This window comes from Apiospora marii (assembly GCF_038362585.1).
Source record: "Apiospora marii strain CBS 49790 chromosome Unknown utg000011l_segment0_segment0, whole genome shotgun sequence".
Lineage (NCBI taxonomy): Eukaryota > Fungi > Ascomycota > Sordariomycetes > Amphisphaeriales > Apiosporaceae > Apiospora > Apiospora marii.
The window spans coordinates 1,529,129-1,554,802 of NW_027117382.1; the positions used below are offsets into that span (position 1 = coordinate 1,529,129).

Genomic DNA, 25,674 nt, shown 5'->3' on the forward strand with positions numbered 1-25,674 from the left:
TCAACCAGCCAATTGACCCACAACCTCCGCACAAGTCATCCCATCCTCCTCCCCCATCAGCCCCAGCACGCGCTTCAAGCAATCTAGCGCCCGCCGGGCGTCCCGCTCGTCCACGACCGAGCCCCAGAACGAGAGCGTGACATCCAGCGCCCCGCCGCCCAGTTCCGAGACCGCGACCACGACATCGTACTGTAGGAGTAGCAATCAGAAAAAGGACATCAAATGAATATGGAAAATGGGTAGATCAACTTACAGCCATGGGGTCAGGCGAAGAGAAAGCCTCAAATGTAATCTGGTGCTGCTGCTGTTGGCGCTTAGCACCCGTACCAGCAGCAGTATCGCGACCGTCTTGGTCGTCATTGGCATCATCGCCATGAAAAGCGGCGAGTATGTCCTCATCGTCAAACTTGCGCATGTTGACCAGGGTGCTGATCTTCAGCCCCAGCTCCGAGGGCGCAATGTGCGAGTGCGGCAGCGCGTCCAAGACGGACGAGTGGATATTGCGCACAAAGCGCGGCAGCGACGCCGTCTCCAGCTCCGACGCACGGATGCGCTGGGGCACGATATTGACGAGGAAGCCCAGGGCCTCGGAGGGGATGATGGCGCGGGCGCTAGAAAGGTAGGCGAAGACGGTATCTTGGCCGCCGTTGGTGGCGGCGCCGTCATACGGGCACATGGCTTGGAGGACTAGACCCCAAGCAGCGTACACCAAGGAGGGCACCGTCGTCTCGTTGGCCTGGCAGAAGTCGAGCAGCTTATCGCTATTGATCTGACAGTGTAGCTCCCGTAAGTCGGTACGCGCAACCGTACTGCCATCCGTGATGGGTTTGGAGGCTGGGAAGGGCGAAGGTTGGACAGCATCCATTTCGGCCTTCCAGTAAGCGGTCGAGAGCTTGCGGTCTAATGATTCGACCTGGACGACGTAGTCCTGGAGCGATGGGCCGGGTCCGAAATCGAGGTTCCCGGAGTATGCACTGGCCAGCTCCTCGAACATGGTCATCAGAGAGAATCCGTCGGTGATGGCGTGGTGTATGTCCATGCGACACAGGACTCTGCCAGACGGCGTCTTGGCAATGGTGACTTGGTGCATTGGGCTGAGTTCGGTCCAGACCGGCGCGTGCCCTGGGTGATTTTGCAGGTCCTCCGACTCTTCTACGTCAATGTGGGAGACCTTAGCAATGTGATCCTTGAGGACGACCTGTCTCATGCTATCAATGAAAACAGTGCGAAGGGCAGGATGACGGTCGACGACCTGTTGCCAAGCTCCATGGAGCAACTCGGTATCTACATTGCGCCCTCCCACTTGCTGCGGGAGAACTTCGATAATTTGAGAAATGTTGTAGTAGCCGGAGCTGGGACTGGCCTTGCAGGCCTGAAGCAGCTCCTTCTGGGAGCTGGTCGTGGGTAAGATGACCTCTACCTCGTTCGGGTCGAAAGGAGCGGGCATCTCGTCCAAGAAAGACGACTTGCCCAATGTCTCACCGCTACGCTCGGAGCTGGTAACACTCTGGGTCGCGTAGGCTTCATCCACCTTGGTTTCAGCCAGCGCCGCGATTTTCGAGATAGTCTTGTGTGTCAGGATGTCCAGTACCGAGACCTGCAGGCCGCTCTTGGTTGCAGCGGTCGCAAGTCGCATGGCCGAGATGGAGTCGCCGCCCAGCTTGAAAAAGCTGTCGTCAACCCCGATATCCGTCTCTTTCACGCGGAGTACCTTGGACCAGACCCCGCGTAGGTTGCTTTCAATTGCCGTCGATGGCTCGCGCTTGGTGGCGACATCATCGGCGAGAGAGAATATGCGAATCATCTCAGTCGGCAGAGCCGCCACGAGATCTTGGAGAGCGCGCCGGTCGCGTTTTCCCGCGAGGCTTAGTGGGATCTCGCGAAGGGGCACGAAGATGGACGGCATCATGTACGAGGGTAGTGATGCGGTCAATCCGCTCTTGATGTTGCAGAGCGTCGCGTGGAGCTCTGGGGGGAACCCGGTTTCCATACAGGCATCTGGCTCGGAGCCGACTGCGAGGAACATGGCCAGTGCCAAGCCACTCCGCCCCGGCAAGGTCACGGCCTCTACCGCAATCTGGGAGATGGAAGGTGGACAGCAGAGGCTGGCGTGGTGCTCGATACCGCCAGTCTCAACACGTTGGCCCCGAATCTTTACTTGCGTATCCTTCCTTCCGAGGCAGGTCAGGGTACCGTCCGGGTTGTACCTTACAAGATCACCCGTTCGGTACAGACGCTTGGATTCATTGAAGCCGGGCCAGGTCACCTTGTCTAGGAAGGCTTCGGCGGTCTTGTCGGCCATTTTCAGGTAGCCCCTGGCGAGAACAGGACCTTCGAGCACAAGCTCGCCGACAGTCCCAAGAGGTACGAGCTTGTTCGCATTGGACGCCTCGACCACCCATGTCAGAGCGCCGCATCCGACTCCGATATTAGCGGCCTGGTCGGTGGACTTGAGATTGGACCGCCCGACACAGGCGACGGAGCATTCGGAGGGGCCGTAGTAATTGTGCAGGGCCACATGGTCGGCCCAGACTTCGAGGTTGTCTTGTTTGACTGCTTCTCCTCCCAGGCATATTGTTTTGAGTGTCGGAACTGCCTCAGGGTATAAAGTGGCCTCAAGGACCGACGGCGTCAAATCGGCCGTGTTGACGTCCAGTCTGTTGATGAAGTCATCTAGGTTGTTGAGCTTCTCGTCTTCGGTGGGTACGCAGACAGCCCCACCCCTCATCAGAGAGAAAAAGATGTCGCTGAGGCTGACGTCGAAAGTATAAGAGGAGAATTGGATCACGCGCGAGCCGGGACCGTACCCCATGGCTGCGCCGTAGTAGGATGCACTGGTGCATAGCGACTGGTGCTCAAGTAAGATTCCCTTGGGTTTGCCTGTACTGCCGCTAGTGAATTGGACCACGGCAACATCGTTTGGCTGAGAGATTGGCAATGGACTGAGCCTCCTCGGCGCTGTCTTGCCAATGCGGGTGATTTCCTCCGGACCAAGCGCCAGTACCGCCGCTACAGGGAGGAACTTGGGTGCGTGACGAGACGATGTGATGACAATATCAGCATCAACGTCATCGATAATGTTGTGCAAGCGGTCGATGGGGTGTTTGGGGTCCAAAGCCACGCAAGCTCCCCCGGATTTGAGAATAGCCATCATGACCACGACAGTCCACGGAGAGGCAGTGAAGCAGTAAGGGACCTTGGTGCCGGGTCCAATGCCAAGGATGGCGAGGCGGTGTGCCAGACGAGTCGAGAGCACATCGAGCTGACCGTACGTCCAGCTGATCTCAGTTGAGCATACGGCCATGGCGTCGGGGTGAGCCTTGACTTGGTCCTCGAAAATTTGGTGAATACAGCCTTGCACCGCTTGTGGTTCAGCTGCATTCCACTGTTGGATCGTAGAGATGTTAGCATCACCAAGGATAGGTATGTTGCGCGCCGGCAGATCTAATGTGGCCTCGGTGAAGCCACCAAGTGCTTTCTCGAAGCTGGTCGCCATGCTCTGGGCTTGGAAGTCCGAGACCATATCCGTATAGTAGCTGAGCGTGACGAAGATTGACTTGTCGGACACCGCGACGCTGAGGCTCAGGGGGTACTCAGTGGGGTCATGAGCGCTGACTTGGTTGAAGTTGAGACTCCCAGAGGACTCCTCGGGTGCGGATGAGGCGACCTGGTAGGACATGATGCTGTTAAATAGTGGTTGGCCGGCGAGTCGTTGCATGTCGGCCAGTGAGCAGTTCTGATTGTCGAGGGCGTCGATGTAGTCGTTGTGGACCTGCTTGACTAAAATGGCCGTGGTGAGCTCGTCCGTGAAGTCAACACGGCTCACGAGCATATTGACGAAAAGACCGACCGCATCGCCAATCCCGTCGACGGGGGAGTCGCGACCGGCGTTGAGATAACCGTAGCAGACTTGGTCTGTCCCGGCGAAGTTGCGAAGTAGCAGTGCCCACGCCGCCTGGAAGACGTTGGCAAGCGTGACCGATCTCGCGGCGGAGAAGGCTCTCAATTGGTCAGGATGTGGGATCTCCAGTTCAAGATCACGAAGCTCCTTGACATCCCCCGAGCGTACGTCGCCGTTGACCATGCAGGGTTCAAGGCCACCCAGGTATTCGCCCCAGTAATCAAGGCTGGCTTGCCTATCCCGGCTCTGGAGATATGCGACATATTGACTGTAAAGTGGGCCGCACTCCGCGGAGAGGAGGCCTTCATAGGCCAGCTCCATGTCTCGAATTAGAATGCCGTTAGATGCACCATCACCGACCGCATGATTGATAGCAATCTTGCAGTAAGTGGTGCTCGAATCTGTAGCATGACAAATGATAAGTTGTGCTGGCGCTGTGACTTCCCATGCGAGACTAGGATTGAGTGTCTTCGACTTCTCGAGCATCTCCAGAGCTTGCACATCAGTGTCGCAGGTTAGCTCCACTGTCGTGTTGGGCATCGTCTTCAGTACAACTTGATTGAGGGCACTGTAATCGGAGACAACAGCGACGAACACGGTCCTCAAACTCTGATGGCGGTTAACGACAGAGTTCCAGGCGGCCTTGAGCTTCTCAGTATCCACGCTTTGGCTATCGTTGCAGCTGAGTTGGTAAATGGCGTGGACTGTGTACAGTTCCGAGTCAATACTGCGAGACATCATCAAGGCCTCCTGGAGTGGTGTGGCCGGGTAGATATCTTCAACGTCCCCTACGGCGATATGATGTTTTGGCAGGGAGTCTGCAACAAAGCTGACGAACTCCTCATCGGCCATGGACAGGAGAGGGAAGTCGCTGACAGTCAACTCTCTACCGTGACCTTGCAGGTCCTTGATGGCTTCCACTAGAGAATGTTCGGTGCTTGCTAGCCATTGTCGTATCTGGCTTTGATTGCGAAGACTGCGCGGCCACATCATTGAGAAATTCAAGCGGCCATTCATCACGCCCGACGAGATCTCGAATATCGACGAACGCTCTAGATCTGGGCTGACATCGAGGGTGTCTGCGCCGAACTCGTCGCGAGGCACCATCTCGAAGAGCCCCTCGGCTCGTTCAAGTTGCTGGTACTGCCCGACGAAGTTCAACGTGATTTCCATGGGCCCGCTCTGGCCGAAACGCTTTCTCCCTTCAGGATTCAAAAAGCGGGAGGCGAAGTAGGACCACCCATTCATCGGAGTGTTGCGGCGGCAGTCCTTCACCTTCCTGACGAAAGGCTTGACACCATCGTCGTGATGGCTGGCAATATGCACAGGGGCCAGGGTGGTGAACCACCCCACGGTGGACAAGATGTCAATCGAATCATCCCAGGATTCGCGACCGTGGTATTCCGTAAAGATGCTTGGCAGGTCCCGATCCCGGAAGGTGTGTGAGAAAGCATGGGTTAAAGCACCGATGAGGATATCAACGGTATCTGTGCCCAGTACTTGACTGCAGTTTGTCAGGAGCTGTGATGTCAGCTCAGCAGTGAGTGTAAATGAGTGTTCCTCTACAGCGCTAAAGGTATTGGCTTCAGTGGGCGGTCCCCAGTAATTCAGGGGCGCTTGTGGTGGGGTAAACGGGAGCGCAGTTTCGGGTCGGATTTCCTCCGCTTTCTTTTGCTGCAAAGACAGCCAGGTCTGGAACGACAACGGCTTGCTTGTCTCTTTAAAGCCGTCTTCTGTCAAATACTCTTCGAGGTCGCTTAGGATTATTCGCCACGACACAAGATCAACGGCGAGATGGTGCGCGACCATGAACAAAACTTGTTTTCCGTCTTGGTCGGTGCAGATGTCAGCTGCGAACACTGGCCCATGGAAAACATCCAGGCCACTTTGGTTGTCCGCCATGATTTGACCGAGATCAGAAGTGGCTCCGTGAAAGGAGATTCTGCACGCATCGTCGGAATGAGGCATGATTGTCTGGGCCCATTGACCATCTGATTTTCTCTCAAAACGCGCCCTCAGCATGGAATGCCGAGACACCAGGTAGGAGAAAGCATCTCGCAGTTTTGCGGCATCCATCTTGCGGCTCAGGCGGACGAGGAAGCTCTGGTTAAACCGCCGGGGTTCCATGGTGTCTGGGCAGATGGTGTCAATGAGCATTGTCTGAATCGGTGACAAGTCAAACGGAACACCGATCACCTCGTCGGCGAGCTCTGCCCGCTGACCTTCGGGCTGCGCAAGCGAGGCCAGGTGCCTGATCGTATGGCTCTGGAGCAGCTGCCTCACGCTCAACACGATACCAGACGATTGAAGTCGGGACACCAGCTGCATCCCTGTAATTGAGTCACCTCCCAAGGCCATGAAGGTCTTGTCCAGGGGGATGTCCTCTGGTGTCAGGTTGAGAACCCGGCCAATGGCTTGCTGTACAATACTCTCTGTCTTCGTCGTGGGTATCGTGGCGGCAGCGTCGTGCTTGAGAGAAAGCGCTTCAACTCGCGCGACGTCAAGGTCAAGCTCCTCCAGCCAGTGCTGGAGAGTCTTGCGGTCGACCTTCCCAGACGAAGTGAGAGGAAGCCTGCTGATCGCAAACCAAATGCGCGGGACCATGTACTTGGGAACCCGCGAAGGCATGGCTTCGCGCACTTCAGTGACGGCCTTGCTCATAGCCTCTTTCACTGAAGCATCTTCGATGAACTCAAGTCTCTTCACGGAATCTGCGGCAGTGCCGGCCACGAGGGCTATGAGGGTATTCTTGCAGGGACCAGCTTGCGGAACAATTGCGACGGACTGAGACGACGGCAACATATTGAACAGATGGTTCTCGATCTCGCCCATCTCAACCCTTTGGCCATTGATCTTGACTTGGGCATCCTTGCGACCGATGAACAGGAACGAACCATCGTCTGCATAGCGAACCAAATCACCCGTCTTGTAGAACCTCCGTGGCTCGCCGTGGCACCAAGCTGGGCCTGTAATGAACGCCGCAGCAGTCTTTTCTTCGTCATTCAGGTATCCGTTGGCCAGTATAGGTCCTTCTATCAGCATCTCGCCAACCATGCCAATAGGAGTCAACTTGTCATGGTTGTCAGGATCCACCACCCAGAGCCGGGCTCTTCTGGGAGGCCCAACATTATGGGGAGTGCCCTGGGGTGGTATTTCCGTCCATGTGACGAATACCGTGGCTTCGGCCGGGCCGTAACCTTGCACCATCCGGACCTTCGAGGCCCACTTGTCGACATCCTCTTGGAAGACGGCATCGCCTCCGAGCTTGAGAGTGCGTAATGTTGGGACATCTTCCGGTTGAATCAATCGACTGACGGTCGGCGTCATAATTGCGAGTGTAACTTCAGCGTCCCTCATGGACTTCGCAAAATTGGCACCGAGTTTGTCTTCGTCAGAAGGCACCACCAATGTGGCCCCCACGGTCAGGGTCGCAAAGATGTTGTAGATTGATGCGTCAAAGACATAAGAGGGGAACTGGTAGACTCTGGAGGCACGTGTAAAGCCGATGCCCTCCAAATCTAGCATCTGGGCGCTGGAGCAGACTGCTCGGTGCGACATCATGACTCCCTTGCTCCGGCCAGTGCTGCCACTGGTGAAGATGATGTAGGCAAGTCTGCTGGGATCCTTGGGAGGCAGTTGAGTCGTCTCTGTAGCTCGTTGGTAGCTTGATAGTGTTTCGGCAGAGACGACCAGAGTTTGCCCGACCGATAGAGCTGGGGCTGTTTCAGAAGCCAACATGACTTTGGCGCTGGTCTGATGAACAATGTCCTGTCGGCGGTTCTCTGGGTGCTCGGGGTCAATTGACACAAATGTAGCCCCGGATTTCATCACTGCCAGCATGGAAACTACAGCCCATGCCGACTTCTCGAAGCATAGTGGAACAATATCCCCAGGACTGATGCAAGCGTCGATGAGCTTGTAAGCGAGATGTGTTGACAGCGAATCCAGCTCAGCATACGTCATCGAGGCATCCCAAGAGTGAATTGCTTGCTTGTCTGGGTGTTCATGGACATTCAACTCGAACATATCGTGCAGGGACGCCTCAACCGTGTCAGGGATAACAGCATTCCATTGATCGCAGATGGTAACGCGGTCCTCTGGGGTGAAGAAGTCCACATCGGACAGCAGACTCTCAGATTTGGCTTCAGTAAGTTGACGGATAACATGCCTGAATTGAAAGAGGATGCGCTCCACCTGGAACTTGGAGAGCAGGTGCGAGTCGATATGTGCCAGAAGCTCCACATGACCCTCGTTGCCGATGGCGCACTCGATACTGAGTGGGAAATTGTCAAACTTGGTCAGCTCCCCGGACACGGGCACCAGCCACGGCTTGTCCTCCGACTCACCCTTTGGCTGGATGACGAGCAGGTTGTTGAATTCGCAAGCATCTTCTGCCCCTTGGCTGAGGGTGCGAATGTTCTGGAGCCCGGCTTGCTCAAACGGGATTGAATCGGCAGCTTGCTGCTGAATCTCTTGAAGGTACTTGGATATAGTCGTTGAGTTGCCGAGCTGGACCCTCACGGGGACAGTGGCGATAGTTGGTCCCAGAATTTGTTCGATGCCTGCGACAGGTGTGTTGCGCCCGTTCTGCGTCATCCCGAACACGACATCAGTGGTTCCGCTCAGCTTTCCGACCACCAACGCCCAAGCGGCTCGAACTATGGTAGCTTGGGTAATATCGCTATTTTGTCTGGCTGCTGGTAGTTCGATGGAATGGGATACTGATTGATCACTGCTGGCTCGGTAGTCTGGGTGCGGGATTGGTGGGAAGTCGGTTCGAGTATAACCATCCAGAGAGGTTCTCCAGTACTCATCGCTGTCATTGACGTTCGAGTTGGAGATATATCGTATGAAGTTGCTGTAAGGGGGCGTTCGAGTAGGTGCACCAGTCTCATAGGCTGCTTGCACCAAGTCGAAGAGCATGCTGGCCGACCAGCCGTCGTATGCCGCATGATGAGCAGTCCAAACGAACCAGTTCGCGGGCCCATCATAGATAATGGCATATCGGGTAAGAACATCGCCTTCCGAAATGGACACTTGAGAGTCCTTCTCTAGGTAGCTTGCCAGGCTGCATTCGGTCTCGGACCAAGATAGAGGTCGCTTGTATACGACTTGGCAGGTGCCGTTCAGCTCCGTATTGACGAGCGCCGTGCGAAGGATGGGCGTTACAGCATAAACGGCCTCCCAGGCCTGTTTAAACCGTACCATATCGATATGTGAAGGAATATGGAAGGCCATGCGATTGACATAGGCAGTGTCGCTTGTCTGTGTGATGGCAATCAGCGCCTCCTGGAGGGGTGTTGCTGGATAAGCATCTTCAATAGTATGTGTAAGCATTCCATTGACCATTTCCACCTTGTCGATGACACTTCGTTTGTTTGTCAAAAGCTCGAAGGGTGCCACCTCGCCTTCGGGTTCGGCTTGCGCTGTTCCTGTCTTGGTCTCCACCAGTGCGGCCAGCACGTAGAGCACTGGATGCGAGAATAGCTCAGTAACAGAAATGTAGACGTTCTCACTGCGCATTCGCGATGCGACTCTCATCGCGGATAACGAGTCGCCTCCCAGCTTGAAGAAATGGTCATCTGACGAGATAGACTCGGTGGGGATTCCTAGTATGGCGGCCCAGACTCCTTGCACGAACTTCTCGGCCTCGGTCGAGACTTGTATTCCACCGGATCCCCGTAGAGAGTACATATCGACCTGTTCCTGGGAGAGGGACTCGGCGACCAGCAGCATGGCTTTGCGGTCGGCTTTGCCAGCGGCGGACTTTGGCAAGGATGTCATGGGGATGTACAGGGAGGGCACCATATAAGTCGAGACTCTTTCCGACAAATCTTTCTGTAATCTGGAGAGATTGTCTCTCAGACTGTCAGAAAAGACCGCAAGCTGCGGAGATGATGCATGGCTCTTGTCAATGTCCGGGATACTGATGAAGGCCACCAAGCGCTGTACCGATGTCTTGTCGGATTTCAGTACAGCGACAGTCGCCTCCGAATGCGCCGGCAGGCACTCGAGGATCTGGTGCTCGACCTCGCCGACTTCCATGCGCTGGCCGTGGATCTTGACTTGGCCATCCTTGCGGCCGGCGTACATGAGGTTGCCATCGTCGCGGTAGTATACCAGATCGCCGGTCTTGTAGATGCGATCAATTGCCCCAGGGGTGGTGGACCAGGCCGGCGTGGGCTTGAAGGCCTCTTCCGTCTTGTCGGGGCTGTTTAGGTAGCCCCTGGCTAGCGCGGGGCCGCTAAGAACGAGCTCGCCCAGTGAGCCGATGGGCGCCAGCAGGTCGTGGTTGGTGGGGTCAACCACCCATGTCTGAGTGCCAATAGCTTTGCCAATCAACCCAGCGTCATTCGGGTTCTGTAATTTTCCAATCGAAGCAAACACTGCCGTTTCGGTCGGCCCGTAGCCGACAAGAAGATTGAGTTTATCAGACCATTTCACAATCAAGCTCTTTGGTACAGCCTCTCCCACGAGTGCCAGTGTCTCCAGAGACGGGAGGTTCTCGGGCGACAAGAGCTGTACCACGGAAGGCGTGAGCATCGAGAAGTTGACTCTCATGCGTCGCATTGCGCCTTCAATGTCGGTCTTCTTTTCCTCCTCCGACGGGACGCAGACGCAGCCTCCTGACACCAACGTGGCCAGCGTTTCTGTGATGGAGGCATCGAAAGAGTATGACGCGAATTGAAGAGCACGCGTCGTGCTGTTCAGGCCGAGACCGGGCGCGTGTTCGGCAATGTTACTGGCAAGGGATCGGTGCTCAATAACCACCCCCTTGGGCTTACCAGTAGAGCCTGACGTGAATAGAATGTACGCGACGCTAGTTGGGTCGAGTTTGGGTAGCTCCTCATCTTTGTCCGCTGGTAATGCCTTGACGAAAGACTCGGAAATAACGAGGGTATCCGCAACACCATCAAATCTTCGAGCTTGGGTAGGAGAAGTAAGGACCAAATGCGCACCACATTCTTGCAGCAGAGATCTGACGCGCTCTTCAGGGTCGTTAATGTTCAAGGGGAGGAATGCAGCGCCCGACTTGAGGATGGACAAGATCGCCACAGTCGTCCAAAGCGTTTTCTCGAAACAGAAGGGCAAAATGGTCCCAGCTTTGACGCCCATGCGCATCATATGCCCGGCGAGACGATCGGTGTACTTATCCAGCTCTTGGTAGGATAGTTCTCCGTCCCACGCGGATACCGCAGGGGCACAGGGCTGAGAGAGTGCACATTGCCTGATGCTTTCTGGGATACACTGGTTGACGGCTGCTGGCGTATGGGCATTCCGTTGATCAATAATAGCCCGGTCATGGCTACTCAGCAGATCAGCTTCCCGAAGTGGCTGATCGGGGTTGCTGAGAAGTGCGCCCAGAGCTGCTTGGAAGGTGTGCGCAATACTCTCCGCCCTGGAGCTTGAGACGCCGTTTTGCGGAGAGTATCTCACCACAAACCCCAGATTGTCTGCCGAGTAAGCAGCATTGAGAGTCAAAGTGAACTCTGTCGGGTCGCGGCTGTGCAAGAGGTTCATCTGAAGTCCGCTGGGGGAGCTCATGGTCGAATCGTCAAACCGCTGGATGGACACCACCGTGTCGAACAACGCGCGAGTGGGGAGCTGTAGCTCATGTTGCATCTCGGCGAGCGACGTGTGCTGGAAGGGGAGGCTTTCGAAAAAGTCGCGCTGAACCGTGTCGGCCAAGCTACGAATACCCATCGTATCGTCGCTCATGTCGAGCCGACACGGCAGGACGTTGATGAACGGGCCAACCGTCTTTTCGATGCCTTCGAGAGGCAGATTGCGGCCTGCGACTGCGTATCCGAACGAGACGTCTTCGGACTGGGTGTAGCAGCGCAAGACCATTGCCCAGGCGGCCTGGATCACCGAGGCGTGAGTGACTCCGTGGGTGTTGACGAAGCTGTCGAGGGCTTGTGCAGTCCCATCGGCGACAGGGACATCGACAGAAGGCACCTCTTTTACCTCACCGGACTGCGCCTCAGAATTGATTGGAGATACGAGGCAGGGAGTCACGCCCTTGAGATAGCTCATCCAGTGGGCCAAGGCGTCTTTCGGGTCCTTTTCCTGAAGATAGGCGATATAACCGTGGTAAGATGGACTCGGTTCGTCGGTCAGAGTGTCTTCCAAAGCGGCAACGAGGTCGCCGAAGAGCAAGTCCATCGATGCACCATCCATCAGGGCATGGCTGATCTCAAGCTTGCACAGTACTCCAGCTGATGTTGGGATAACCGTCAAAACATGTGGGGATCCACTCGACCAGTCTGCCGGGGCTCGATCCTTCAAAGCAGCGAGGGCGGACTCGCCATGTTCCTCAAGGATGTTGATCTGCGGACGCAGGTTCTTAAAGATGACTTGATCGAACGCCCCGTTGGATGTCTGGGTCTCAATGAAGACCGTCCGCAATGAGGGGTGACGGGCAACAACCTTGGTCCAACCAGTGCTCAGGTCCTTGGCGCTGATCGTGACAGGAGACAGCATGTTGAAGATCACGCATGTGCGATATTGCTCAGCGTCCATGGAGCTGTTGAGCAGCATTGCAGTCTGGAGTGGAGAGCAAGGGAACATGTCCTCTATTTCGGTCCAGTCCGAAGCACCAAGTCGGCTGCACACTTCGGCAATCTGCGCGTCAAGCTTGTCATGGGTGGTGCGCAAGAGTGGGAAGTCGCTCAATGTCGGCACCGGGACTTGCCCCTGGCCGCAGAGGCTGTTGATCAGATCCTCGAGTGTGTGTTGCACCGAAAGCACCCATTTATCGAGGCACTCGATGTGCTTCATCCGGTCATTCAAGATGAAGGACATGTGCAATTGGCCATTGCGAATAACGGCGGATACTTCGATCAAAGCGAACCGCGGCGTATCGGGGCCAACCTCGGCGGCGTCTGCTGGAAGCTCACCGTTGAACTCAACAAGCAGTTGATCGTCACCCTCCAATTGTTGGAACTGTCCGGCATAGTTGAAGATGATCTCCGCCGTCAAGTCGTTCTGGAGAGGAGTCTGGCCTTCGGCATTCAGGTATCTCGAAGCGAAGTACGCCCATCCGTTCTGAGGGATACTGCGACGTACGTCCTTGACCTCCCGCAGAGTACCAAGAAGAGGGCCTTGGGGCTTCGTAGACACTTGGACGGGGCATAGCGCAGTGAACCATCCGACAGTCGAGCCAATGTCGACGGTTTCATCCCAGGGCTCTCGACCATGTCCTTCGACAAACATCGTGGGGCTATCCCGATCCCTGAAGATGTCGCTGAAGGCCCAGAATGCAGACGCTAGTAGCACATCTACCACATCGGTACGAAGAACGTCATGACATTGTCCAATCAGCATGGAGGTCAAGTCTTTGGTCAGGTCAAAGCTCATGGTCTTAGTCATGCCGTAAGTGTTCTCAGCAGGTGTCTTGATGCCCCAGTAAGACAGGTTACTGGGTTGTAGGTTAAACGGCAGAGCTTTTCGCGGATCAAGATGGAGTCGGGCGTGGTCTGCTTGGAGCTTCGTCCACGACTGGAAGCTCATACCCGTCAGCTCAGGCAGGGGCTGTCCCCGAAGGTTCTGTTCCAGCTCCTCCAGCACGATCCTCCACGACACCAAGTCAATTACGAGATGATGTGCTGTCAGGAAGAGCAGCTGCCCCTGGCCTTCGATATGGTTGGAGAAGAAGACCGCGCGGAAGACGGGCCCGTTGACCACATCCAGGCTGTTGGCAGAGGCGAGTGTCGCGTAGGCCTCTTCCAAGGTGTGGGCATCGCTAACCCAGATGCAGTCGACCGCGCTGAGTACCCTACCGACCGTCTGTTGCCATTTTCCTTTCAAGTCTTGCCCGAACGTGGCTTGCAGCATAGGGTGTCTCTCAACAAGGCCTCGGATGGCCACGGTGACATCTGACGGGCTGACTGTCTGTGTCAGCTTCATGAAGAAGCTCTGGTGGAAGCGACGTCGGCCAGTAAACTCCGTGTCCAGATCAGGAGGTGGACATTGGGCATGGAGATCCACATAATGTTGTTGAATCGGGGTAAGATCGAATGGCTTCCCAAAGTCGTCAGAGACAATCTGAGCAGTCGCCTTTTGGCTCGCAGTTTCTGCGCTCATTTGAGTCGCCAACTGCGACAAACTGGCTCTGCTCATCAACTTCTTGAGGCTTAATGCGATGCCTTGGCTTCTGCACTTGGCAATTAAGCGCATCGCACTAATGGAGTCACCGCCCAAGCTCATGAACGACTGGTTGATGCCCGCCCGCATAGGGTCAATGTTGAGTACTTCGGTCACAATGGCATGCAACTTCTTCTCGTCGTCGGTCTTCGCGAACTCGATGGTGCTAGGGGCAAGTAAGTTGTCGATCTGTTCCTGCTGCTTGGGCTCGATTTCGGTTACCCATCGAGCGATGGCGGACCGGTCCCTCTTACCAGAGAGTGAGATTGAAAGGGCCGTGACGAGGATCCAGGCTTCCGGAACCATGTAGCTCGGCAGGTTCTCTGACAAGGCATCGCGCATCTGGTTGACCAATATTCCCGCGAACTTCTGCTGCGTGGCGGATATGAGCTGTAACGGGGCGTCGTCCCGCGCGGCAAACTCGTCGAGCACGACGACGGCGACGACCTTCTTCTGGAACGGTCCCGACTTGGGGAACACGACGCACGACTGGCTGACAGCGCCGAGGGTGTCGATATTCTCTTCGATCTCGCCCAACTCCACTCTCTGTCCGCGCACCTTGACCTGCTGGTCCTTGCGCCCGAAGCACTGGATTGATCCGTCGGGGCTATATCGCACAATGTCGCCAGTCTTGTAAAAGCGACCTTGGGTCGACCACTTTAGGCCGGTGACAAAGGCAGACGCCGTCTCCTCGGGTAGGTCGAGGTAGCCACGCGCAAGAATGGGGCCTTGCATGAGGAGCTCGCCGGGACAACCGATTGGCATAAGAATATTGGCGTTATTGGGATCCACGATCCAGGTAAGTCCGCCGCTGCCGAACCCGGTGTTGGTGGCTTTGGTGTCAATCGTCACGTTGGAGTTGATGAGACACAGGACTGCGCATTCCGTCGGGCCATATCCGTTCATTAGCTGCAGGTTTGCGGCCCACGTCTTCACATCCTCTTGGCTTAACGGCTCGCCTACAAGCGCCAGGGTCTTCAGAGTCGGCACGTCTTGTGGCTGCACGAGTCTGGCCACCGAAGGCGTGAGGGATGCCCAATTAGGCTTGGCCTCTTGGATCATGCTGGCGACTCCTGCCTCGTATGCTTGCTCGCTGGCGATACAGATGCAGCCGCCCACCGTAAGGACTGCAAGGGACTCCATCAAACTGACGTCAAATGCGAAAGACGAAAATAGAAGGGCACGGGTACCTGGGCCCATCTGCAGGAGCTTGGTGTAGCTGTCCACACTGCTCAAGAATGCCGCATGCTCCACGACGCAGCCTTTGGGTGCTCCGGTACTGCCCGACGTGTAGATGGCATACAACATGCTGTCGGGCTGATAGCTCGGCGTAGGTGCCGGCTGGTCCGGCAACTGACTTAATGCGTCTCTACTGACCTCGACGCTGCGCCATTGAGTATGGTTCCAGCTGGCAAGGTTCTTGGCGGAACTGAGAATGAAACGCGATTTTGTTGACGATACCACGAACCGCTGTCGAGCGGCCGGTAACTTGTCGTCGAGGAAGACGAACGCACCCCCAGCTTTCACAACCGCCAGCATCGCCACGATCGCCCAGGCCGACTTCTCGAAAGACAACGGGACAAGCGTCTCGCATCTCACCCCAAATGAATTACAAAGATGGGCGGCGAGGCGAGTCGAGTGCTTGTCGAGTTCCTCGTAGGTCATCTCACCATCCCAGGACGAGATGGCGAGGTCAGATGGTGATTCTTGCGTCTGTCTCGCAACGGCGTCCCAGACACACTTGTTGATCTTTGGCGGCTGCTCGGCATTCCATGTGCCCAAATCGAGTTTATCTTCGGGGCACACGAGGTCCATTTCGCCCACAGCTGTGTCCACGTCCTTGCACAGTTGACGAATGAAGTGCTCGAGCTGCGCAAGCAAGCGTTCCACCTCGGCAGAGCTTAAGACGTGGTCGTCATAGGTTGCCGACAGCTTCACCTTGTTACTTCCCAAGGTACACTCCAGCACCAAGGGCTGTGTGAAGAAGTTGCCCGTGTCGACGGGGACATTCTCGACACCCGGGATGTCCAATATGTCGGCGTCGTCCAGGTCTCCAGGTTGAACGACCAGCAAGCTGCGCAATTGACAAGCGGCTTCGCAAGAGGCGTCGAGGTGCCGGATGTTCTGCAGACCGAGGTACTCATAGGGGACCATGGAGAGAGACCGCTGATGTACCTTGGCGACCATATCCTTGATCCGATCGGCTGGGTCGAAGCGCACCCGCACAGGTACTGTGGCGATGGTGGGGCCAATCATATCCGCAATGCCCGGCAAAGCCAAGTTGCGACCGGCGTTGGTTGTCGCAAAGACGACATCCCGGATGCCGGTGTACTGTCCCAGCAGTAGCGCCCAAGCGGATTTAATGATGGCTGCTAGTGGTATGTCCGATTGGCTCCCCTGTCGTAAATCCATCGTGCGATCTGTGCTGAAACGGGCGTCGGCCTGGTAAGTAGGCGACGGCAAATGAGGGTAGTCGCAAGTCGTCGCGCCCGCCAACTCGGCAGACCAGAACTTTTCCGCCGCAACTCGATCTTGATCGTAGACATGCCACGCATATTCCGAGAAGGGAGGCGGCTTCTGCAGCGGCTTCCACTGGTAAGCCTGCGAAAGCTGGTCCATGATGAGCGAGACAGACCACCCGTCGTAGATCGAATGATGCGTGGTGCAGACCAAGTATTGCTTGTCTTCCTCGGCGATTAGTGCAAAGCGCGCCAGTGCATCTCCATATGCCATTGGCTTCTTCTTGTCGGCCGAGAGATACTCCTGAAGGGACTCCCCGCTCTTAATGTCCATCCGGTCGTTGTACACCACCTGGTAGCGCTTCCCCAATGCGCTGACGATTCTCGTCCGCAAGATATCATTGTTTCTTCGTACAGCCTTCCATGCGTCGATGTACGCCTCAATATCCGCATCTTCGGAGATGGAGGTCACGAACTGCAGAACATAGGCACCGGGGTGACCCAAAGTGATCGACAACATGGCGTCTTGCAGCTCGGTGCAGGGATACACATCCTGGATCTGGCCGGCCTTCATCTTGTGCGCTTCGACTGCCACCTTGGTGACCTCGGCCTTGATTTCTTTGACGAAGATATCATGATTGTCATTGCGCTCGGGATCGTCGGGTTGGGCGTTGATGAAGGAAGCCACATTGCCCAGCTCCTGGACGGTGGGGTGGTTGAATACGTCCACCACAGTCATGTGGACATTTGCCTGTCGCGCCGCGGCTACGAGCCGAATGGCCTTGATTGAGTCGCCGCCACGGTGGAAGAAGTTGTCGGCAATCGAGAGGGATGCAGGCTCCACACCCAATGATGTAACAAAGAGGCCATGTAGTATCAGCTCCATGGGTGTTGTTGGGGGACAAGCCTCGGAAAGGCCAGTCAGCGCATAGCGGGCAACACTAGACTCGGGAATATGACAGGCCAGATCAATCAGAGCTTTTCGATCGATCTTCGTCGACGCACTTAGAGGTATGCGATTCACCGGTATGAACATGGAGGGTATCATGAAAGAGGGGACTTTGGTCGCCATTGCCGCCGCCAACGCCTGAAGGCTCTTGAGCAAATCGTCCGACATAGGTAGTGTCTGCGGCTTGCTTGTCAGGTCGGTGGAGTCGGACGTATTGATGAAGGCGACAAGTTGTCTATCACCGGCCTGGCCCGAACGGGAGATCACGGCGGCCGCCACTTGCTTCAAGGTGGACATGTTGGTCATGATGCACTGCTCAACCTCGCCAAGCTCCATCCGCTGGCCGCGCAGCTTCACCTGATCGCCATCCTTGCGCCCGAGGAAGTTGAGGGTCCTATCTGCATTGAGACGCACGAGATCGCCCGTGCAATAAAACCTAGAAGTGAAGCCTTGCTGGTTCAGTATGCTGTTGGAAGTGAACCATGCGGGATCTGAGATGAATGCCGCTGCAGTCTTGGCGGGGTCGTTGATATACCCTCGCGCTACAGGAGGTCCGCCCAAGAGTAGCTCACCCGGCGAGCCCACTGGCGCAAGTCTTTGCGGATTTCTTGGGTCGACGACCCAAAGCGTTTGGCCCAAGCGATGTCCCAGGTTTGACCCGCTGCGAGCCGCGTCGATCCTGGGATGCATAAGGGCAACAATGGAGCATTCACATGGCCCATACGCGTTTTTGAGAACCACCGAGTCTGACCAGGTCGCCACGTCGTCGGCGGACATTGCCTCGCCACCCAATAGTAGGGTGCGGAGATTCGGGACGTCGGATGGTGTCAGGAGTCTCGCGAAAGACGGGGTGAACAGGGCCCATGTGCAATTGGCCCGTCTTATGAACTCGGCTGTATCGTAAGACCTCTCGCTGTCGCTGGCGACGCAGATACATCCACCAGACATGAGGGGCATAATGGTCTCACAGTAAAAGGCGTCCCATGCATAGGATGAGAACTGCAGCACTCGAGTCGTGTTGTTGATATCTGCCGCTTTGGTCAAGGGCTCCACATTACTCGCGATGGCTTGGTGCTCGATGACCACGCCCTTTGGCTTGCCAGTGGTTCCACTGGTGAAATTGATATAAGCCGCATTGTGCGGCTGCACGGACGTGACATTGGGACGGTCGTCGATCATGGCACTCATGTTCATAGAATCCACAACGATGAACCTGACTTGGGCGTCGAGGCTGTCACGGCACTTGTCAATGGTCGCCGGTGAGACCAGTCCTATACGGGCATCCACATCGACGGCTATACCCCGTAGGCGGGACTCGGGATGCGAAGGGTCCAGGGCGACGACGCAGCCACCGGCCTTCCAAACCGCCATCATGGACACGATCGTCCAGGCCGACTTCTCGAAGCACAGCACCACATTGGTCTCGGGGCCCACGTCCATGCCCAAGAGCTCGTTCGCTAGCTTGGTAGAAAGGATATCCAACTCGGCATAAGTGAGACTCATGTTGGTCGAGAAGACGGCGGGGGCAGTTGGCATCATCTGCACTCGTCGCCTGAATGTGTCATGAAGGCACTCGGACTTGGGAACAGGCGCCGGGGTGTTGATGTCGATGTACTTGTGCAGCGTCTCGTGCCCAATGAGATCAATACTGCCGATTTTAACGTCTGGTTGGGCCATGATAGTCTGTAGGGCGAGCACGAGAGCCTCTCCGATGTTCTGGGCGTAGGATGGGCTTAAAGCCGATGTCCAGTGAGCCATGTACGCAGAAAACGACTTCTGGTTGAGCTCAAAATGCAGCGTGAGTGCGAACTCGGTAGGATCATGGAACTCCAGTGGCCGCAGAGATATGGACGTATGGGAGTCCTCCTCCTCGCGGGTTCGTTGGAAATCAATGACAGTGTTGAACAGTGGCTGACCACCAAGCTCCAAAGCATGTTGGATTTCCGTCAAGGAGCAGTACTGGTGATCCAGGCTTTCGGTCAGCCTGTTGTGCATGGCCTTCACCGCATCGATTGCGGCTACGCCATAGTCAACCTTGGTATGGGCAACGAGCATGTTGACCAGAACGCCGGCAACGTCCTCAATCCCATCGATTGGTGCATTGCGTCCGGATGTGAGGTACCCGAAGGACACCTTCTCCATCGAGGTGTAGGCGCTGAGCACCCTGGCCCAGGCCACCTGAAGGATCGCAAAGGGGCTCACGCTATGCTGCTTGCAAAAGGCATGAACGATGTCGGCGGAAATTCCGAGTTCAAGAGGTTGTATCTCGAGAGCATTTTCGTCGGGCGTGTCGGAAAGAGTTGGGAGGCAGCATGACTCTGCACCAGTAAGTTCGGCCTCCCAGAACTCCAAGCCTGGCTTCTGGCCACGCCCCTGCATATACTGCAGAACCTGGCTGAACCGAGGCACGCTTCTGCTAAGATCAAGCCCTTCAGCGTAAGCCCGACTCAGGTCCCTGAATAGGATATGGCAAGATTGCGCATCAAGTATGCAATGGCTGAAGTCGAATCTAACCAGGGCCCGACCTCCAGCTGTACTGCAAATGTTGAAACGGTGCAGGAGTTGCCCGGAGGGATAGTCGTTCTTCCCCAAACCCCTCCACAACACGAGGGCTTCGTCGACCGACTGGGATGTAGAGATGTTGATTTCCGGGACCACTCGAGGCAGCACCACCTGCACGTGGTATCCGGTACTGGTCGGGTGGTCGACGAAGACGGTCCGCAACACCGGGTGGCGGTTGACGACTTGCATCCAAGCTTCGCGTAAGCGCAACACGTCGATGGGCGTTCCTGCACCTGATACGACCTCGAGTGTCTCATGGACTGCATAATTGCCCGACTGCTTCTCTTGCGCTAGCAACAGGCCTTCCTGGATGCCTGTGCAGGGATAGGCTTCTTCAATCTCCAACGGGCTATCCCGTGGGCGCAGAGGTGCCAGTCGGGACTCCAGGGCGCTAATAAATGTTGCCAGGTTATCGTAGTCAAGCTGCAGGAGAGGAAAGTCTGTCAAGCTGTACATCTTCGTCATGGCTGACGCCTCGGCGGCGAGTTTGGTCAAGGTAAGTTCAACCTTCTTGACCCACTCGCCAATCTGATCTTGACGGCCCGACTTGGAGTTGAAGAGGAAGTCAAACACCACTTGGCCGCCCTTGACTGCCGTCGTGATCTCAAACAAAGCCATTCGCTTGACATCGGCTGCGAAATCAGGGGCTGGGAGGGGCAGCATTCGGAACAAGCCGTCTGAGCTTTCGAGCTGCTGATATTGCCCTTCATAGTTGAACATCACTTCCATTGACAGGTCTTTCGGGGATGCTTGAGCCATGGCAGTATCCAAGTAGCCTTTGCCGGGTCCCTCTTGGCGCCTCCTTGTGTCCTTGGTAGCTCGAATTGTCTGCATGAGGTCTACATGCTGACCGGCCCACGTAATGGGAACGGATAAAGGCCAAATGGATGTGAACCATCCAACAGTGCCAGTCGCATCCATTTCATGGAAGGCTTCGTGGTCTCGTCCATGACCTTCGACGAAGACAGCAGGTACGTCACGGTCCGTGAACACCTCAGCGAACGAATTGAGAATAGCTGCAACGAACAAATCGGTTGGTTCTGTCCTCAGTGTGTTGTTACAGGCACCGAGAACAAGACCCGATACATGTTGATCCAGCGAAAAGCTAAGCTGACGACTGTCTTGTTCAAGATTGAGGTTTTCCGTGAAGTCCCAGTAGCTCCAGTCCACGGTGGGATGCAAGTGTCGGCTCTGATCCTCGTTTGTAACTGCTTTATCCGACTTGGCAGCACGCTCTTTCGTGATCTGCAGGTAGGGTGTTGTGAGGGTATTGCTGAGTGTAGTGCCTGACAGTGTATCTTCTAGGTCTTGAATGATGATCCGCCAGGAAACAAGGTCTATGACCAGGTGATGGGCAACCATGTAAAGATACTGGTTCTCGCCCTGGATCATGAGGGTTGCTGTGAAAACAGGTCCATCTCGAATGTTGAGTCGGCCCTGAACCATGTTTGCGTGTTGCTTCATTGACGCATCATCCGACAGATTAGCCTTGTCGAAGGTAAAAGATTGATGAATCAGATCATCATTTGGCTTTGAGATCTGTTGCGTCCACGTTCCATCAGATGACTTGTGGAACCGGGCACGCAACATGGAATGGCGCTTAACAAGAGATTGAAGTGCCTCATGGAGGCGGTCAAAAGGGATAGGCCTCCGCAACTCTAGCATGAAGCTCTGGTTCCATCGGTTTGACGCGCCCTGGGTAGCGAAGAAAAGACTCTGAATCGGGCTCATCTCAACAGGAGTGTCGTATATCTCCTCGAGTTGGTCAGATGTCGAAGAGAAACCAAGGTTCTTGGCACAGGTTGCCAGGCTAGAAAGTGTCTGGTCACGCAGTACGTCTTGGACAGTGACCAAAAGCTTTTCCGCTCTGCAAAGCGACATGACGCGCATGGCTGATACCGAGTCTCCTCCCACCGACAGGAATGTACTTGACCGAGCGATTGCATCGATGGGAAGGTTGAGTACGCGAGCCCAAACCTTTTGGATCTTCCGTTCGGTCTCCGACATCTTCTTCTTTGCCTCTTCCTCTTCTTCGCTTCGCGCTTCCATGGATGACCGAGACACTCGAATGAAGTCTTCGGGGCTCATCCCATCAACCCACTGCTGGAGACCCTTGGTATAGACCTTGCCCGAGGTCGTGATGGGCAGCTCCTGCAAGACGGCCCAAAGTGTAGGGATCATGTATGTGGGTAGCGCATTTGCCAGCTTCTGGCGAATCTCGGAGACGACCTGAGCTGTAGCACTGTCACAGTCGTCCTCTGCGAATTGTATCTGGGTGCCTATGGGCTTGGCCTCTCCATGAAGAGATACAAGACCCACAAGGCGCTCCTTGCAGAGACCCTTGTACCCCTTGACGACCATGCATTGCTTGACCTGTGCGTGGGATGCGATCTGGTACTCCACCTCACCCAGTTCCAGCCGCTGACCACGTAGCTTGACTTGGTTATCCTTCCGACCCAGTATCTCCAACAAGCCGTCGCTGTTGAGGCGGCCCAGATCGCCTGTGCGGTAAAGTCGCGAGTACGGCTCAAATGCCTCGTGGGACCATGTCGGCCTGGCGAAAAACACCTCCGAGGTCTTCTCGAGTGCGTTGAGATAGCCACGCGACACTCCTGGGCCTTGGACGCTAATTTCTCCAATGCACCCAATGGGCATCAGCCTATCGTGGTCCGATGTGCTCGTGATCCAAACAGGCCCCGTCATAGCTTTTCCTATCAAAGATGGTTGAGAATTGGCGGTGAGTTTCGGTGAGCATGTCGACATGATAGCACTCTCGGCTGGACCATAGGCGTTGAAAACGGCGACAAATGGTGCCCATACCTCAAGTACGGCACGGGACAGTGGCTCTCCTCCCAACACAAGGACCTCGAGGCTTGGTACCTGCTGTGGTGTGATCATGCTCATGACGGTCGAGGTGGCAAGAGCCCAGTTGCAGCGTGTGCGCTTGATAAAGCCGGCCAAGTCGTTCATCCTGTCCTCTTCAGATGGAATACACACACAACCTCCGAGTAGAAGGGCAGCAAACATGTCGAATATGCTGGCATCGAAAGTATGGGCAGCAAATTGCAGGACGCGGGATTTCTCGTTCATCTGCAGCGCGGTACCATAGGCCTGGCAGTTCGTTGCTATCGCTCGGTGGGCCGATACGACTCCCTTAGGGACGCCTTTTCCAGGTTAGCCAGAGATTTCGATTATGATTATGTTTGGATATATCTCACCAGTGCTGCCCGATGTATACACCACCAATGCCGCAGAATCAACCCCTACCTCGGCACACGGTACGTCCGAGACTTCTGGGAGACTGTCGAGAAATCCGCCATCGACAGGCACCACCGCTGTTTTCCTGTGCTGGAACAAGTGTTGGTGCTCCGGGGACGTGATGATGACAGTGGCTGTTGTGTCATCAAGGATGGTGTTCAGGCGATCCGAGGGGTGGTTGGGGTCTAGCGGGACGGCGGCACCCCCTGCTTTCAGGATTCCGAGAACAGCCACGACGGTGTACAGTGACTTGGAAAAGCAGTAGGGCACAAAAGTCTCAGGCTTCACGCCAACAGATAACAAGTGGTGAGATAGTAGTGTTGACAGTGTATCGAGTTCCCTATAAGTTAGTTGCCCATCATGGGCTTCCACGGCAGGTGCTATAGGACATAATGATGCCCGTTCTTGGAAAATGCCATGTATGGTCGACGTACCTTGGGAGAACCTACTGTGTTTTGAAGTCGACTCGATATTCCAGTCTACCATTTTCTGATATTGATTTGCCGAAACAACATCCAGTTGCCCAATCTTGCAATCGCTATGAGAAACCACGGCCGTTATAACTTGGGCAAGTGTGTCGGCTAGTATCTCGGCCTGCGCCGGTGATATTCGGTGGGTCCAATAGTCCAGCTGCACTGACGGAGCATCGGATGCCGTGTCGACCACAACAGCTATGTCGTACTGTTTTCGAGAATTAGCTACCGCAAGTGAAGAACCCTCAGCGATTTCTTGCATACCTCTGTAGGGGAGTACACGTTAAGCTCTTTAACTCCAAGGCCGGCTTGGGAGTCATCCGAGTCCAACGACAGTGCGTTCTGGAAACCTATTACAGTATTGAAAACAAGATCTTTGGGAAGTTGGGCGGCCTTTTGGATATCGGCAAGAGAAAAATGTTGAAAGTCCAGGCTCTCGGTGGTGTTGTCAGCTACTTCCTTGAGGAGTGACATGACCGATTTTGACTGGTCAAACTGGACCCGGCACAACATGGTGCTCACGAAGGCCCCTGTGATAGACTCGATAGAATCGATTGGGGCATCGCGACCTGACGCTGTGTATCCGAAACAGACATCGTCTTTGTTCAGGTAGGTGCGCAGGACGACGGCCCAGGACACCTGGAACAGATGGAAAAGGGTAATCTCATGGCGGCGGCAGAAATCGGGGATGTCTTGTATGAGAGACGAGAGATTGACTTGTTGAGACATTAGATCACTCTCTGGAGAAGCAGACATGTCCCCGTCGAGGAGAGTGGGGAACTGGCAAGCTTCTGCGCCGCGAAGATACTCGGCCCAGTACTGTAGACCGCGGGAAGAGGGCTGATGGAGGATGTTGTCAATAAACGAACGGTATACCGGCCCAGACCCAGAGGGCAGCTTGCCATCGTACGCAAGCTTCAGATCTCGGATCATGATGTCGAGCGATCCACCGTCGGTGATGGCGTGGCTGATGTCCAATCGGGCGTAATGCTTGCCGGACGGCGTGGCAATGACAGTCAGGCGGTGGCCTAGTTCGCCAAACTCGACCAACGTGTGGCCGTGGTCACCGAGGAACTGGAGACGCTCCTCACTGGCATCGTCGGTCATGATGCGCAGAGCTCGAAAGTCCGCCTTGACACGCCGCAGGACAATTTGCTCAAATGGTGACTCGGCCGTGTTGCCTTCAACGAATACAGTGCGCAGTGCAGCATGACGGTCTACGACTGCTTGCCATGATTCCTGGAGGCGTCTCACGTCGATCCTGCCATTTGGTTTGGAGGTGGAGAGCTCGAACAGGATTCGCATCATGTAGGCGCCAGGCGTCTTTGCCTGGGCAATGAGAATGCCCAGCTGCGTTGGCGTGCAGGGGTACATATCTTCCACTTCGGTGTCAGCGCCATGTTTGAACGAAAGATGATCGAGACGATCATGGCGCTCATCCGCAATCTTCAGATTGTTGATTTTGGTCTCGATTGTCTCGGCAGGCGCGACTTCCTTCAACGAATGTGGTTCTGGTTGGGGTTGTGGCTGCTGTGGTGAAGGTGAGGCGGCGGCTGTGGCTGGTGCTGCCACCTGCTTGGCGGCTGATGTGAGCCCCTGAATGGTTGAGCCGCGCATGACATCCCTGACCAGCACTTTGATGCCGGCCCGCCCCAACAAGGACGCGACTTTCATGGCGGCCACGGAGTCTCCTCCGAGACTGGCGAACGATTGTGTTTGGCTGATTAGTTCCATCGGGATGCCTAGGGCTTTCGACCACACCTCGTGGATTTGCTGCCCCAGACTCGCAATTGCGGACGCCCCAAATTGCTCTTGGGCACTGGCGCTCGACCTGGCCCGCAGCCTGGCCTTCCCTGGAGACTTCTCCGCGTTCATAGCGGGCGTCTTCTCCGCTGTCAGGTAGTTTGTATCGCTAGAGACTCCCAT

The 25,674-nt window shown here is 55.6% G+C and overlaps 1 protein-coding gene across 1 annotated transcript; it reads right to left on the reverse strand.

Moving 5' to 3' along the window:
• PG985_013549 (nonribosomal peptide synthase Pes1) lies at positions 1 to 25,674 on the reverse strand (the record flags this gene model as incomplete). The annotated part of the gene is made up of 6 exons (XM_066833315.1): positions 1 to 189; positions 254 to 9,739; positions 9,782 to 23,181; positions 23,236 to 23,655; positions 23,710 to 23,956; positions 24,013 to 25,674. 6 exons carry the CDS (start codon positions 25,672 to 25,674, stop codon positions 1 to 3), a joined length of 25,404 nt encoding a protein of 8,467 aa, XP_066678055.1.